This window comes from Centruroides sculpturatus, unplaced genomic scaffold (genome assembly GCF_000671375.1).
Source record: "Centruroides sculpturatus isolate CEXI.00-Female unplaced genomic scaffold, Cexi_2.0 scaffold1058, whole genome shotgun sequence".
Taxonomy (NCBI): domain Eukaryota; kingdom Metazoa; phylum Arthropoda; class Arachnida; order Scorpiones; family Buthidae; genus Centruroides; species Centruroides sculpturatus.
Window position 1 is genome coordinate 89,568 of NW_019385289.1, and position 15,030 is coordinate 104,597.

At 32.3% G+C, this 15,030-nt stretch overlaps 2 protein-coding genes across 2 annotated transcripts in view; both read left to right on the forward strand.

Annotated features, from left to right (window-relative positions):
- LOC111637227 (voltage-dependent calcium channel subunit alpha-2/delta-3-like) overlaps positions 1 to 15,030 on the forward strand; it is a 130,398-nt gene that overhangs the window by 67,958 nt on the left and 47,410 nt on the right. Inside the window, exons 20-23 of the mRNA XM_023382670.1 lie at positions 1,933 to 2,016; positions 4,230 to 4,253; positions 10,798 to 11,661; positions 13,080 to 13,442. Of these exons, the coding sequence (XP_023238438.1) occupies positions 1,933 to 2,016; positions 4,230 to 4,253; positions 10,798 to 11,661; positions 13,080 to 13,442 (1,335 nt within the window). The remainder of the gene's footprint in view (positions 1 to 1,932; positions 2,017 to 4,229; positions 4,254 to 10,797; positions 11,662 to 13,079; positions 13,443 to 15,030) is intronic.
- Positions 12,833 to 13,826, forward strand: LOC111637226. The gene has a single exon (XM_023382669.1). The coding sequence runs from the start codon at positions 12,990 to 12,992 to the stop codon at positions 13,590 to 13,592; it is 603 nt and encodes a 200-aa protein (XP_023238437.1). The 5' UTR covers positions 12,833 to 12,989; the 3' UTR covers positions 13,593 to 13,826.

Sequence of the window (15,030 nt, forward strand, 5' to 3'; positions counted from 1 at the left end):
TTTTAAACAAATTTTTTTTAATTGTTTAATTGCCAAATTTTGTTTCTTAATCTTTACCCCATCCTGAGATATCAAGCAAAATAGATGTCAACACACACACACATACATATCCATGGAATTTTTTTTTTACTTTTTTGGGTTCAGGAGGTCTCAAAATGTGGAGCTTTGCAAAAAACTCAGAAGGTCAAATTTGCATAATTCCATTACTTTCCCTTGTTATGTATATACGTAACAGCTGAAAAAGTAATAAAAGAGTTGACAAGGAAATTTTACCTATTTCATGAGCTGTTTAAAATGGGTGCACCATGTTACCTAACAGTATGCAAGATGACTCAAAATATTCCTCGATTTTCCTAAGCCAGTCAGTTGTTATCTATGCAGAAGCATCAATTATGCATTGTTGTAAATCTGTGACATTTTCAACTGCTGTTTGGTAAACCCTGTCATTTATGTAGCCCCAATAAAAAAAATCTAATAGTATCAAATCAGGAGAGTGGGAGTTTCCTCCCCACTTCTGATTTAATGCCATTTGAAGGTTGATTGGTGGAGGATGGAAATGAACCTCTTCCAGCAATCCACCAGGAAGGTGGAAAAATGGCATGTAAAGACATACTAACTGGAGGAGCCCAATGATGGGAGTGGGCTCCATTGTGTTGGTAGAAAATGGCATTATCAAGAGCTTCAAATACTTTTGGGAATTAAAGATGCTGCCAATAAAAAAATGGCCCAAGAACTTGGTCAAGTAATCATTCGATTAACACTCTGCTGATATTGAGTGTATTTCATTTGCAATTGATGCAGATTTTCCTGTATCCAATAGCACATTAGTGACATTTACCTTGCTGCAAACAAAAAGGATGCTACATTTATGAAGCAAATTTGCCTGGGAATGATAGGGTTTATATTGCCGAGATCCATGAACATTTCTGAAAAGTTTATCCTTGCCTTGCAGGCTTCAGGAAGAATATTAAAATTGATATATATTTAAAATATAAACACTAAATAATAGAAACAAAGTGAGACATTTAATATAAATAAATTGTTTAAATAACCATTGATTCATTTGTTTTTATGGCATGTGATAGGAATCATTCAGCTCATGTAGTACAATGTTTCCCAATGGGCAAAATTGCTGTCTTATGGATGAAAGTAGTCATTTGGCATAAAATTTCAATTGTAGACTAAGGAACTTTTAACTGTTTTTTCAGTTTGTTTCTTTAAAGGTTCAAACACTTACAAAAGATAAATGAATAATTTGAATGATTTTAAAATCATTTGTGATATTTCAAATAATTTTGATAATCAAATGATCAGTTGTTTTTCATTCAACTTAACTCATCACTAATTATGACTTAATTTAAATTTTTAGTTTTTGTTTGATTCCTGTATGTTAATTTAAAATTCTGAAACAATTCTTTAGATAAAAAAGTCATAAATTAGATGGCAGATAAATATTTTTGAGATTTCTTTAATCTTAAGCTATAAATTAACTTAGGAAATGATTAAAGTTATTAAACAAACAAATTTAAATTATTTAAATTTATTCAGATTTGATCTGAAGCTGAGAGGAACCTTGAAAATTATTTCCTAACTAATTTTGGACTTAAAAATCCAAAACAACAATATATCGGTTATAACAATATGAAATCTAAATAAACTTTGTTTAAACTTGACAAAAACTGGAAGTACTTAAACAAGAACATATACATACACCAAAACCAGTTATATAAAGTTATGTAATTTGAAAATGTCCATTTAAAATGGACCAAAACATTTGTTTTACTAAATATATTGAAATTACATATCTGGCTTTGGTGTATGTATGTGTTCTTGTCTAAATAAATAGTTTATAGTAAGCACAAAATATTCTTTTATTGTGAATGTTATGCATTATTTATTTACTATTAATAGCCTATAAATATTTTATTTCAGTTTGGTGAATTTTTAAAACCTGGTTACACAAGTGTAGATGTTACTGAAGTTGAAGCAGTGGTTGGAGAAATGAACTCTCCTTGGGTAAATATAATATACAATATAATTACATTATATATTAAATTATATTTTAAAAATCATAGGAAATAATTGGCTTTTCAATTCTTAACATGTTTTTCATCAAAATTTTTTTAGGTAATCTAAAAGCTTGTCTTAACAATTATTTTACACTTTAAAACTCAGACAATAAATTTGTTTATTGCATATTCAACAGCAGCAGCTAGAGATAAGTAGCGCAAAATTGCAGCACCCAAAGGAAAATAAAATCACAAAATAATGTCTTGATTTTTATTATTAATACATGATAATTATATAAATTATTATATACAATTCAAATGAATTTTTTTTAATCAAAACCAATACAGGAAATAAAAAAAACAGTTTTATTAGGGCAGTTGCATGCCATGCACCATATATTGTTAAACAGTGCATTTTTATCTCCCAATTGGAGAACAGTCTCACTTGTTCAGACATCACACAATGAAATATTACATATGACAGCACTGCACCATTTAGCATTGCTATTATAGTATGGCCACATGGCAAGAATTAATTACTGGATTGAAGCAGAGTGCAGAGTATTCTGTGACCTATAAATGTTAATAGGAAAAAGATAAAAATTTCAAATCCTGAAGTTTTTATACTTTTAAAAAATTTCACTAAAATATGCTTATATATAGATTATAATTTGTTATATAAAGTAGTAGTTGTTGCTCAGCCCTCCCACATTAGATAGCCCCAAGCTGTCACTAATATTCAGTACAATTAAATACATTGCTTTCGGGACATTCCAATTTTCAATGCTGACACAGTGCTGATCTCAACATTCGTTAAAATTTGTTCCTTTTTTCAACGTTGAGGTAGCACTATTGTCAGCGCTGACTCAACACACTCAGCACTCAACAGATATGTTGACTGCTACTTTCCAATGAATTGAGGGTAATTGGTAAGACATTTGAATGGAATCCATCTCGCTGAGAATGGAATTATGGAAACTAAGCACTTTGTACTCCAGTTGGAACATCATTGATGACGTCAAATTGTTGACTTCAACACTCAACACTCGCGTTGAAAATTGGAATGCCCCGTTTGATTTAATAAGTGAAGTTTTAAGTATGAATAATGATTTAAATTCATTTCATCACCAAGTAAACAATAAAGTGTACTTAAATGTATGTTTTACTCTTAAAATGTTGCTTTTGAATTATGAAGGTAATCCCAAAAGTAAGGTCTATTTTTAGAAATACGAAGAAACATTTATTTTCAATAATATTTACATAATTTTAAAGCTTGAACATTTATCTATTTTTTTACATAATTGCCATTTCGGTCAATGCATTTTTGTAAACACTGTGGTAGTTTTTGTATGCATGTCATACCAGCTCATTGCCATGTCACAGGTCCCATCTTGTGCACATCTTCCAATATTTCAACTTTTCCATTAAAATCCTATGAATGGAGCTTCGTGAAAGTCCAGGAACCAAAATGCAGAGATCATCCAGAGTGGTCTGCCGATTTTCATGCATGGTTTGCTCAATCCTTGAGACTGTCTCGTTGGAAATTGATGGACTTCCTCTTCTTTCTTTGTTGTAAATTTCAGTACAACCAACTGCAAACTCCCTACACCACTTATGGACATTTTTGACATTCATGCACGATTCGCCATACACTTCCATCAATTGGCAATGAATTTCAATCGGTTTAACATGACATGGCAGCGAACTAGTATGACATGGGCATACAAAAACTGTCACAGTGCCTACAAAAATGCATTGACTGAAATGGAGATTATATAGAAAAATAGATAAATGTTCAAGCTTTAAAATGATGAAAATATTATTGAAAATAAACGTTTCTTTGTATTTTTTTAAAAATAGGAGACGTTAATTTTGGGATTACCTCGTACAATTTGTTTTCAGTAACACAAATAGTGATTGTTACCTTTTACCTAAAACCAAATAACGTAGAAAGAGGGGAGAAGCTTTTAAATATATATAAATTTCAATATATGTTCCAATATTGGAATTTTTGTTTTTAAAATAGATCAACTCAAGTTTATTTTTCTCTTAATAAATCATTCTGTTTTTAGTATTAACAATAAAATTGACTGGGAAAAAATCAAACTTTAATTCTTGAGATTTTTTGAAAAATACATTACATGTAATTTAAAATTTTAATAAATTAAATTACTTTCTAAGATGATGATTTTAATTCAATATTTAATTTTTTTTCTGTAGGAATTTAATTCAACATTATTAGAAGTAAGTATTCTTGATTATATATTAATTAAATGTTTATTAATGCTATATTTATTAGTTTCCATATAACATTGATGTGTTATATATTAAATTATATTTTAAAAATCATAGGAAATAATTGGCTTTTCAATTCTTAACATGTTTTTCATCAAAATTTTTTTAGGTAATCTAAAAGCTTGTCTTAACAATTATTTTACACTTTAAAACTCAGACAATAAATTTGTTTATTGCATATTCAACAGCAGCAGCTAGAGATAAGTAGCGCAAAATTGCAGCACCCAAAGGAAAATAAAATCACAAAATAATGTCTTGATTTTTATTATTAATACATGATAATTATATAAATTATTATATACAATTCAAATGAATTTTTTTTAATCAAAACCAATACAGGAAATAAAAAAAACAGTTTTATTAGGGCAGTTGCATGCCATGCACCATATATTGTTAAACAGTGCATTTTTATCTCCCAATTGGAGAACAGTCTCACTTGTTCAGACATCACACAATGAAATATTACATATGACAGCACTGCACCATTTAGCATTGCTATTATAGTATGGCCACATGGCAAGAATTAATTACTGGATTGAAGCAGAGTGCAGAGTATTCTGTGACCTATAAATGTNTACATAAAAATATAAAATATTCTTTACTTTTTAAATCTTAAAACAATGCACTTATTCAAATAGCTCCCTACAAGTGGCTAATGGATGGTAGCATACTGGTTTTATGCAGGAAATACAATCACATTAATACAACAAAACATTATTACAAAAGCAAGTACAGTATGCCTAACAATAATTAATAACTAAAACTAATAAACAATCAATCAATTAAATAATCAAATTCATCAGGAGACTTCTCTGGGAAAAAACACAAAAACAAAGAAAATAACAAACATCTATCTAAAAAAATAAGAAAAAAGTTAATATCACATTAATCCAGCAGATAGTCTTCCAAAATCTGCAAGTATGTAACACACTTATAAAGTGACAGTACAATGACATCTATGAGACAATCAGGATATTTTATATATCTATATATACACATATACAATGCTGTAATAAGGCAAGTGTAACAGATGCACAGGTGTTCTCCCTCTTTCTATGCATTTTCTTCTAATGTTGTTTATTACTTCTCTACTGTAGTCATTGAAGATGTCGTTTAAAGACCGAAGCGGGTTTCGATTGACGGCAGTCAGTTTCTTTACCAGAGAGGAATCTTCCTCTAACATGGAGGGGCTGAGAAAGCAAGCAGAAAACTGAGTTTTCTGCTTTCTTTCCAAAGAAGAAGAACATCATGGATGATCGTAGTGAAATGCAAAAGAGAAAACGCACTCTCAGCCCCTTCACATTAGAGGAAGATTCCTCTCTGGTGAAGAAACTGACTGCTGTCAATTGAAACCTGCTTCGGTCTTTAAATGACATCTTCAACAACTACAGCAGAGAAGTAACAGATGCACAGGACCCAGGACAAAGAGGGTCCTGAAATGTGGCATTAAAAAGTAAAACCTTAATGCCTCATTTTACCTTAAAGTAAACAGACATCCTCTTGTCCAAATTAGTGGGTAAGAGGGTGTCTGTTAAAGCTGAAAGTCCATTATAGAATAAAGTAGGTTTTCCAAATGCATGTATTTTAAAAAACTGACAAATTAGTTAGTTAATCTGTTTTTATATATGCAGATATGTTTGTGTAATTAAAATTAAGAATGTATGAGAAGTTTAATTTCACAGAAAAGTTTTCTATATGTATTATTACTTATGTACTCACAGTAGTTCTGAACTGTAGTAAACAAATATAGGATCTTAATTGAAGCAGATAAACATTTTTTGGAAAATATACTTTAATAGTGTTGTGAACACCTTGCAAAGTGAGAAAACTGTTACTAACATTTTTAGTCTATTCGTAAGACCTTCTTCAAGTAGATTTTTCCGAAGTTGAATCTTTCTGATACTGGTGTTCTAGATTGGAATGTGTAGAAGATTCTCCCTAGTGTTTAAATTCAAATGGTTTTTTCTTTTAAAACTTTTCTCAAATATCCAATTTTTTTAAATATTCACAGTTTATGTTTTGCATATTATAGTGTTGGGTCCAATATAGCCTGCCATGCTTTCGAGATTGTTTTTCTTTCTTAAAATTGATGGATGGGCTCTGGTGATCTGCCTTAAATATTTCTAGTGCCTCTAAATTTCTGAGCTGATTTGTATGGTATGTTTTGCATGTTAGAGTAGCTTGTTGGAGTCTTGGTTTAATCTCGTTATCACTTTCATATAAAGCTGAAACAGTGGTTTGTCTCTTCTTTTCTACATCAGTCTTATGTTCAAGAAGGTGCTGCTTGAGAGACCTCTTTGTAGATCTGATGTATAGAAAGTCTATCAAATCTGTTCTCTTTAAGTGGAATTTTATAGACTCCTGGTGCAATTTTTGCACCATAGTATCATGCAATGTCTTGATGTAAAGAATGCATACGGTGTTCCTATGTTTTAACTTTATGATGTAGAGCAGCATCTTGCTGGGGTCTCTCATTGGAGTTGCATTCTGCTTGTTCCTGTGTTGATTTCTTTGCCCATGTTATATACTAAGCTTTTAGTGTAGCTGTGCATCTTGCAGTGGCGTGCCGTGACGTTTGATGATAGGGAAGCTGTGTTTCTATAAGAAGCCAACATCCAGGGGCAATCAGTCACTTGCGCGTCAATGATGGTCTAGGGTTCGTATCGTTTATTCGATAAGCCAGTAAAAACCGTAGACTTTTCTACATGTATTTTTAATATCGCAATTACATTCTGAATCGCTAGCCACGATATAAGGGCTACAATTAAAAATAAAATAATAAAAACTTACTTGGTGAAATAAAATGTGTGGTTGATGTACCAGTACATACCTGGTACAAAATATTCTTCAATTGTATGAATATACTTTTAAATTATAATTAAATATAGCTTTGTAAAGAAACGTACATAAAAATATAAAATATTCTTTACTTTTTAAATCTTAAAACAATGCACTTATTCAAATAGCTCCCTACAAGTGGCTAATGGATGGAATCGAAGACGGTTGCAGAGCGTGCATACACGCGGACTGCCAACTCCCCAGGGTGCCGATACCGGTCAATGTCAAATACCTCTTTCATCGCATCGCTAGTATATCTCAAAGGACGCGACAGGGCTGTTGTAGATTTTAAACGTTTCTCACCATAGCTGTAAAAATCTAAATATGTTAAACTTAAAAGTCATTTGTTTTCTAACTAATTCGTTTTAGGACCAGGGTCTATGGAAATTTCCAAAATTTACAACTTTTCGGTCACTCTCATTGAACTAGAAAAATTTCTCTCTTTATTACATTAATAATACGAAGAAATCAGTCTCCACTGTACTCGGCTAGAGATGGTTCGGTTAAGCTTTTGTTTAAGTAAAATTTTGGCTCTTTCATCAGGGTTTTGTTTATGTCCCAATTCCCTAATTGCTTAATTATTTAACTACGGTTACTTTGTACTCGAATATTTGTAGTCTTGGGAAAAAAGTGGAAAGACAAATTTTTATGACAAATGGATATATAAATCATAAATGTAAGGAAAATAAATTCTAGAGCTTTTTCTGTACCTTGTGCATCTCTCTCATTCATTAAATTTAGTTGTAAATGATGCTGTCAAAGTAAAAGTTAATTTTTTAACATTATACAAGAATTAACATTATACATCCCCTTAAAGATGGGATTACGAAATCGTAATATCACTGGTTTAACATTGAAATCCGTGAGTAATATAAAATCGGAGAGTGGAATAAAAATATCAAATATTTTAATGGATTTTTTTTAACCCCTGTCAACCATACAGAACTATCATAAAAACATACCAGTAAATTCTTATTGGTTGGGTTAAGTTATAAATCTACTTGTGATTCACATAATCAGGCGAGGGCAGCCAAATATCTAGCAGGCAAGCGGCTAACAGCCCAGATCCGGTCCTGGATAGAATTGGATGCAGTATACGTGTAGCATCCACCCAAGGTTCAAGGCTTCCACCAGCTAAACCGGGTGAGGTTGGTGCTCTGTAAAGCGCATGCACAAATCTGGCTTTTTGGTGCTGACAATACAGTGCTTCCACTCTGCCACTAATATTCAAATATACAATAGCAATCTTTTTTTTTCACGTGTAGTATAGAAATTTGTAATATGATACATAATGTGGTTATAATAAAATATTGTGTGATTATTTTCATATAATTAAAATTAATATGTATTTATTTTTTAGAAAGTACAAGGGAAGCGGTGCATCCACCGCTTCCAATGATGACATGCCACTGGCATCTTGGCAATTTCCACTATTCATTTTAGCTCCATTTTTATGTCTTGTTTCCAACTGCAGTGTGTGTTTCATTTAGGCTATGTATGAAGATTTTGACCTCCAGCGTAATTACTTCTGGTACTAATCTATGGGTTCCAGTTGCATACATTGGTCCTTTTTTAAGTGTGTTCTTGACATATTCTGGAGGGTCAATTCCATCCCAACAAACTATTGGGACTTGCGTATCATCCTAGTTTTTGGCTTTTGGCACTTGATAATCCAAATCCATTTCCTCTTATAGATCATTTTTTAGGTTCTGAGCCAACCTTTCCTGTATATTTCTAAATTTGCTATTAGCTTCAATTAAGCTATTATTGTTTTTTCTGAGAGACGATCTTTGAATTTAATCAGATTATTAATCCTTAAGCATCATATTCTGTGTGTTGTTCTAATTGCTTCTGCAAGCAAATAAATTTTAATTTAGGCAGTGAAGATTTACATTATTTTATTAATTACATGTATAACATACAGAGCAGTGACATAAAACAATATTTCTAACTTGTAAGTTAAACTAATGAAATCTAAGAAAATTTGTTAAAATCATTTGACTGTTGATAACAGATAAGAAATGAAATTTCAAATTTAAATTATCTTTGTAATTTAATCATAATCAAAATAATAAAGTAATAGTTTCTTTTAAATTAAAAACTATATTTATTTTTATGTTCATTTTTTGCTAAACAACTATTTACACCAAAAAAATAAATGTTATTTAATGTTTAAACCAAAGAATATTGTCTAATGAACAATTATTGTTGTCTAATGAATAATACAAAGAATGTCCAGAAATTAAAGAATGTCTATGAAAAAGTAAAAAACAGTAATGATAGAAAAAAGTTTTATTTAATAATTAGTACAAGACCAGTTACTTTTCTACATAGTTACCATTTCAATTAAAGCACTTTCAGATTGGGAAAGAAGTGAAAGTCACTGGAGACTAGGTTGGGACTGTATGGTGGGTGGTCAAAATTGTCCCAGCCAAATTTCTGAAGCTTGAGTGGCAGCAGTATAGTGCTTGATTAAACATTAAACATCATTTTCTCACACTTGCTTCATTCATATAATGTGATCACCATACACTTCTATGATTTCTTTATCAATTTCTATAGGATGAACTTTCTTCATGTTTAGAAAAAAAATAACACTTTACATTTTGAATTTGGTGGGATTTTCAATTTTTGTACACATTTTAACCCTTGACATAACAAAAAGCCTGCTGTTATTGAAATTCTACAGGTGCTAAGCTAACATATCAGAGAACAAATTGATCTTCAATTAATGGCTGTAATTTACCTGCACAGAGTGTTATGTGCAAATATTCTTTATTTTCTGAATGCCCTCATAATTGTTCATTAAACAACAAAAGCTATAGCCACCAAATATGAGAAGTTATCACCATTTGGCAAAAAACTACTGGTAGCTTATTCTCTATGTTCTGTATTCAACAAACACTAGTCAATTTAAAGACCTTAGCATTATGTAAGTTTTTGTAAACACCTCCAACCCCTTATAATGCACTGCAATGGTTACCTGCATACCCACCCACTGACATCTACATTACATAATTTATGAACAGCCACAGAGAGAATTTTTGGAATTTATTTTGAATTACTTGTTTTTGGATAAGAGTATGACTAAAAAATTTTTACTTTCTGTTATACACAATGAAGTAGTATAATAAGGCAATAGACTATCAATACAGCCACTTTATTAATTGCCAAGATGCATTTTGGGTATAAACCCCTCTTCTGTTGGCTTTATGTACATTCTTTCCTCTTTTTAAAATCACATTAAAATTAATCTTTACAATCTCCTTTATAAGTGGTTTGGTAAATTTTAACAAATACAACTACAGTAGAGCATCAATTATCCAACCCCTGATTAACCGTCACATTGGTTAACCAACTGTTCTAGTCGGCAAATTCAAATGTCCGCTAGTGATGTGGCGCTACAATATTTGGCTATGTCTTGGCTACTTTAATATTATTTATGTTAAATTTTTGCGTGTTTTAGCTGGCAACACTGGCTTGACCATGAAAGGGAGGCCAGTATTTAAACAAGGCTTAATTTTCGTATTATGAGTGGTTGTTTGTTTTGTGAGCAATAAAATAATTTAAAAATAATTTTTAACAATACAATAGTGACATCTATCAAACTAGAGGCTCAAATATACAAAAAGAACTAAACAGATGATGCCCACAGGGGTCCAATTCGGGACCCCTGTTCTGGAATATCGTATATGATAACTATTTAAAAGTTGACAAAGGAGAAGGTGTAGTTGAGCTAGCGTACGCCGACGATACGATTATAATATTTGGATCGAACTCAAGGAGGGAAATTGAAGATAAAGGCAACAGGGTACTAAAATTGATATCTGAAAAGGGAAGAGAACTTAAACTCTACTTTAACCCTCGGAAAACAAAAGCAATAGTTTTTACAAGGGGAAGTACTCCAGATCTTTATAAAAGATCGCCTACAATCAAAATGAATGATCACAACATTAAGGTAGAGAAAGAGATGATGTACCTAGGAGTGGTGTTGGATCACCGGCTCACATGGATGGCACATACTACATATGTCAAAACTGTTGGTGCAAATCTATTCAATGCTCTGGCCAGGGTGGCCAAGGCCACATGGGGCCTCAGCAAAGAGGCCATCGATATTATATACAAAGGTGCGTTTGTTCCAAAAGTCACTTATGCAGCGGGTGCTTGGTTCAAAGCTGCAGAAAGAGGCAGCATAAAACGGAAATTAAGGAGTGCGCAACGTGTGGCATTACTTAGGATGACAAGAGCATACCGCACGACATCAACAGAGGCGTTAATGGTGATTGCCGGGATTACGCCAATAGATATGATTCTACGTGAAAAGGCAAAGATATATATGAGTAGAAGAGGGTATCCAATAGACATCATGAATGAAACTTACAACAGAATGGATTACGAAATGCAGGTAATGGCAAGAATGCTACCGAAACCCTATGAACAGTCGGCAATTAACATTGCAACAGAACATGAAAGTAGTGATATTGACATATACACTGATGGATCTAAAGTTGAGGGCCAGGTAGGAGCCTCCTTCCTGGCTATAAAAGACAATGTAAGAAATATACCAAGATCAATACAGATTAGACAACAAATGCTCAGTGTATCAAGCAGAACTGTTTGCAATATTACAAGCAGTGGTGATATTCAGCGGGTTCGCACAGGTTCGGCCGAACCCGTTGTTAACATTTTCAAAGTTTTCTGAACCCATTGTTAAACACACGTAACATTTCTCAATGGTTTTGTTTCTTTTAAAAAATATATTAAAATATACGTATTATACTCTGTAACACTACTAAACTAGAGCCTTATACCCCGTTCGCCTTGGTGCAACCTCCATCGACCGTTTCAATCTCGACTGAAACCAGGTTTAGTCGCGATCGACTCAAGAGAGTTCTTGAAACTAGGTCCAGTCATATGAGAGATCCCACGCGCGCGACAAAATACAAGATGGCTACGGAACACGTGTCGTGCTATCCACAGCGAAATAAAAAAAAATATTGTATTTCGAGAAACAATGACATCTGTCTATTATTATGATAATACCTAAGGATAAAAGAAATGATTTAGAAAAGTTTTTTCTTGAGAAAAAGTCATAGGGAAAGCAGTTAAACCTGCTTTCCCTATGACTTTTTCTGATTAAAAAAATGCCAATTTTTATGTTTATAAAATACAGTTGTCCCTTGATAATCCGACAGGTGTGGGACCAAAGGTGTGTCAGATTACCAAAAGTATCCAGATTACCGAAAATAATTACATATTTCGCATTGTTTTGCTAGCAGTAACTTACAATATTCTCTACTCCAACTGTTCGAACAGAACTGCTCACATAAAACACACGAAATGTGTGTCATCGTGTAAAAATTGGATGGGGAGATTCACATCGCGACATGCTTCTGTGCAAGCAGACACGTAACGGGGACGGGTACCTTGACGGGAGGTGCGTCGGACTACTGAGCATGTCGGATTAAAAAACGTCGGACTATAGAGGGACAACTGTATTTTGAATGAAAAATATTAAAATATGTACAAAATAAACCAGTTTGAAAACTTTTTTTATATTATTTATCAAAAAACATAGTTCTGGCATAAACAATGTTAAATTTTAACTGACTTAATTTTGCGAACGCATTTTTTTTATTTATATGGGTATCTTAAGGTCAGTTTTTGCGCTAATGTTGCTAATGCGAGCGAAAAAAATTTGTTAAGGAAAAATTTTCTGTTAGCGAACCTTTTGTTAAATATTTCGAATATCACCACTGATTACAAGCTGTTATATGGATAATCTCCACCCAACTGTCTGGCTCTATAGTTATAAACACAGACAGCAGAGCTGCTATACAAACACTTATGCAGTTCAATGATAAAAATATAATGGCTTTAGAAGTCAAGGAACTCATAAAAGAGTACAGTTTAAACATTAAAATAAAATGGATAAAGGCTCACATAGGAATAGAAGGGAACGAGAAGGCAGACGTACTGGCCAAAGTGGCCACGTCATTAACTGAAACCACTTACAATAAGATTCCAGTGTCTTACATCAAAAGATTAGTATGGCAAGAGTCAATAGAAGAGTGGCAAGAAGAGTGGAGTTATAGCGACAAAGGGAGACACACCTTCTGGTTGCTTTCCAATATAGAAGAAAGATTGAATGATTTAAGATGGCTTACAAGTGACTTCATAACAACACAACTTTTGACCAACCACTGTAACACCAAGGAATATTTAAAAAGGATAGGAAAACAGCAAGATACACAATGCGAATGCGGAACGGGCGAACACAGTCTGGACCACATCATAAATGTATGTACAAAATACGAAATGGAAAGAATGCAGCTACTTACGCTAGTCAAAGAGACTTTAAACATCTCGAGCTTGGATTTATACATGATAATAAGGACTAGGAATCTGGTCCAGGAAGTGAAAACCTTCACGCAAACAATAATGTCGTGAATGGGGAGCGAGCTGCTCCCATTGTGACAGAGTCGCAATCTTGTAAAGGCGAGTTGCCTTGGTATTAATGTTTCTTTTATATTTTAATGTATGTATTAAGACTCTTCTCATATTAATGTAAAGTTTGAATAAAGATAGCGTTTCCCTTGTGGTGCTGATAGTGGGACAAGGGTGACTCTGATCCCCAAAAGGGAAAATGATGATTATCCAATGAAAAAAAAAAAAAAATACAATAGTGACAATTATTATCAAAAAAAAGATTTTGTTAGGCTTCAACAAAAGCTGGAATAAATGAATGAGTTATGCCATGTGTTGATTACTGTGCTACATTGCAGTTTTTAAACAGATCAACAAAAGCTTGAATAAATGAATGAGTTATGCCATGTGTTGATTACTGTGCTACATTGCAGTTTTTTAAACAGATATAAAGATACAACATGGTTTCGAAATATGGAAGAAAATTCAACGCGAAGTAGGCTAATAGCGATATACTAATATACTATACTAATAATGTATATTTTTATACTTTTCGGTTATCCGTTTTTTCAGTTATCTGACCAACCCCAGTCCCCAATTGAGTCGGATAATCAATGCGCTACTGTATTATATTGCATTGAATCAACACTTCTACACTACAAATTCTGATTTTTTTCATTTCATTATAAGAAAAATGACTAAAAATATCAAGTTACTTAATGCTGTATGATTTTAATTGTTTGTAATATATGTATAATAACATGTTGCTAATTTATTTGAATCAATCTCAGATTATTTCAGTTCATTCTAATTGATATGTTATTATTGTTAAATGATATATAAATGCAACCAAATTATTTGAAATACAGGGTCTTCTGAAATAAATGCTACCATTTTAAATTACTGTAATTACATTAATTATTATTTGAGAAGTATGCAACATATACCAATTAATAGAATAACCACCTGAGTTTCACTCCCATCTTCATTCAATTGTCTTGTTGTCTACTGCTTGTAAGAAGTATCATAAACAAAAATTGCAACTATGCCACAGATAAGGCATTTTGTGTTTAGTAGTTCTCATTCATTATTGTGCAACATATCAAGTAATCTTCAGGAGTTGTAGAATTGTAATTCTCTGGGAGGAGTGACAATGGATATATTTTTGTAGTGAATATAGGAAGAATTTGAGTATGAATTGGATGTGTGCTGTATAGCATGAATTGAGAGCTGTCAGAGTGCTGTGCACACATTGAGAAATTGTAATGGGCATAAGTGAAGCTTAGACAGTTTTTCAATGTTTTAATGTACATTACAATAACTCAGATAATAATTAACATAATCACAATAATTTAAAATGTTAGCACTCTTTTTGGAAGATCCTCTACTTCTAAAATATACTATCCAAATAATTTGGTTTAAAATGTCTATAAATGAACTAATTTCAAATATACTGACAAGT

Bases quoted from the DNA above. Each gene is read 5' to 3' on its own strand.
- LOC111637226 (XM_023382669.1), top strand. From the start codon at position 12,990: ATGCAGTTCAATGATAAAAATATAATGGCTTTAGAAGTCAAGGAACTC.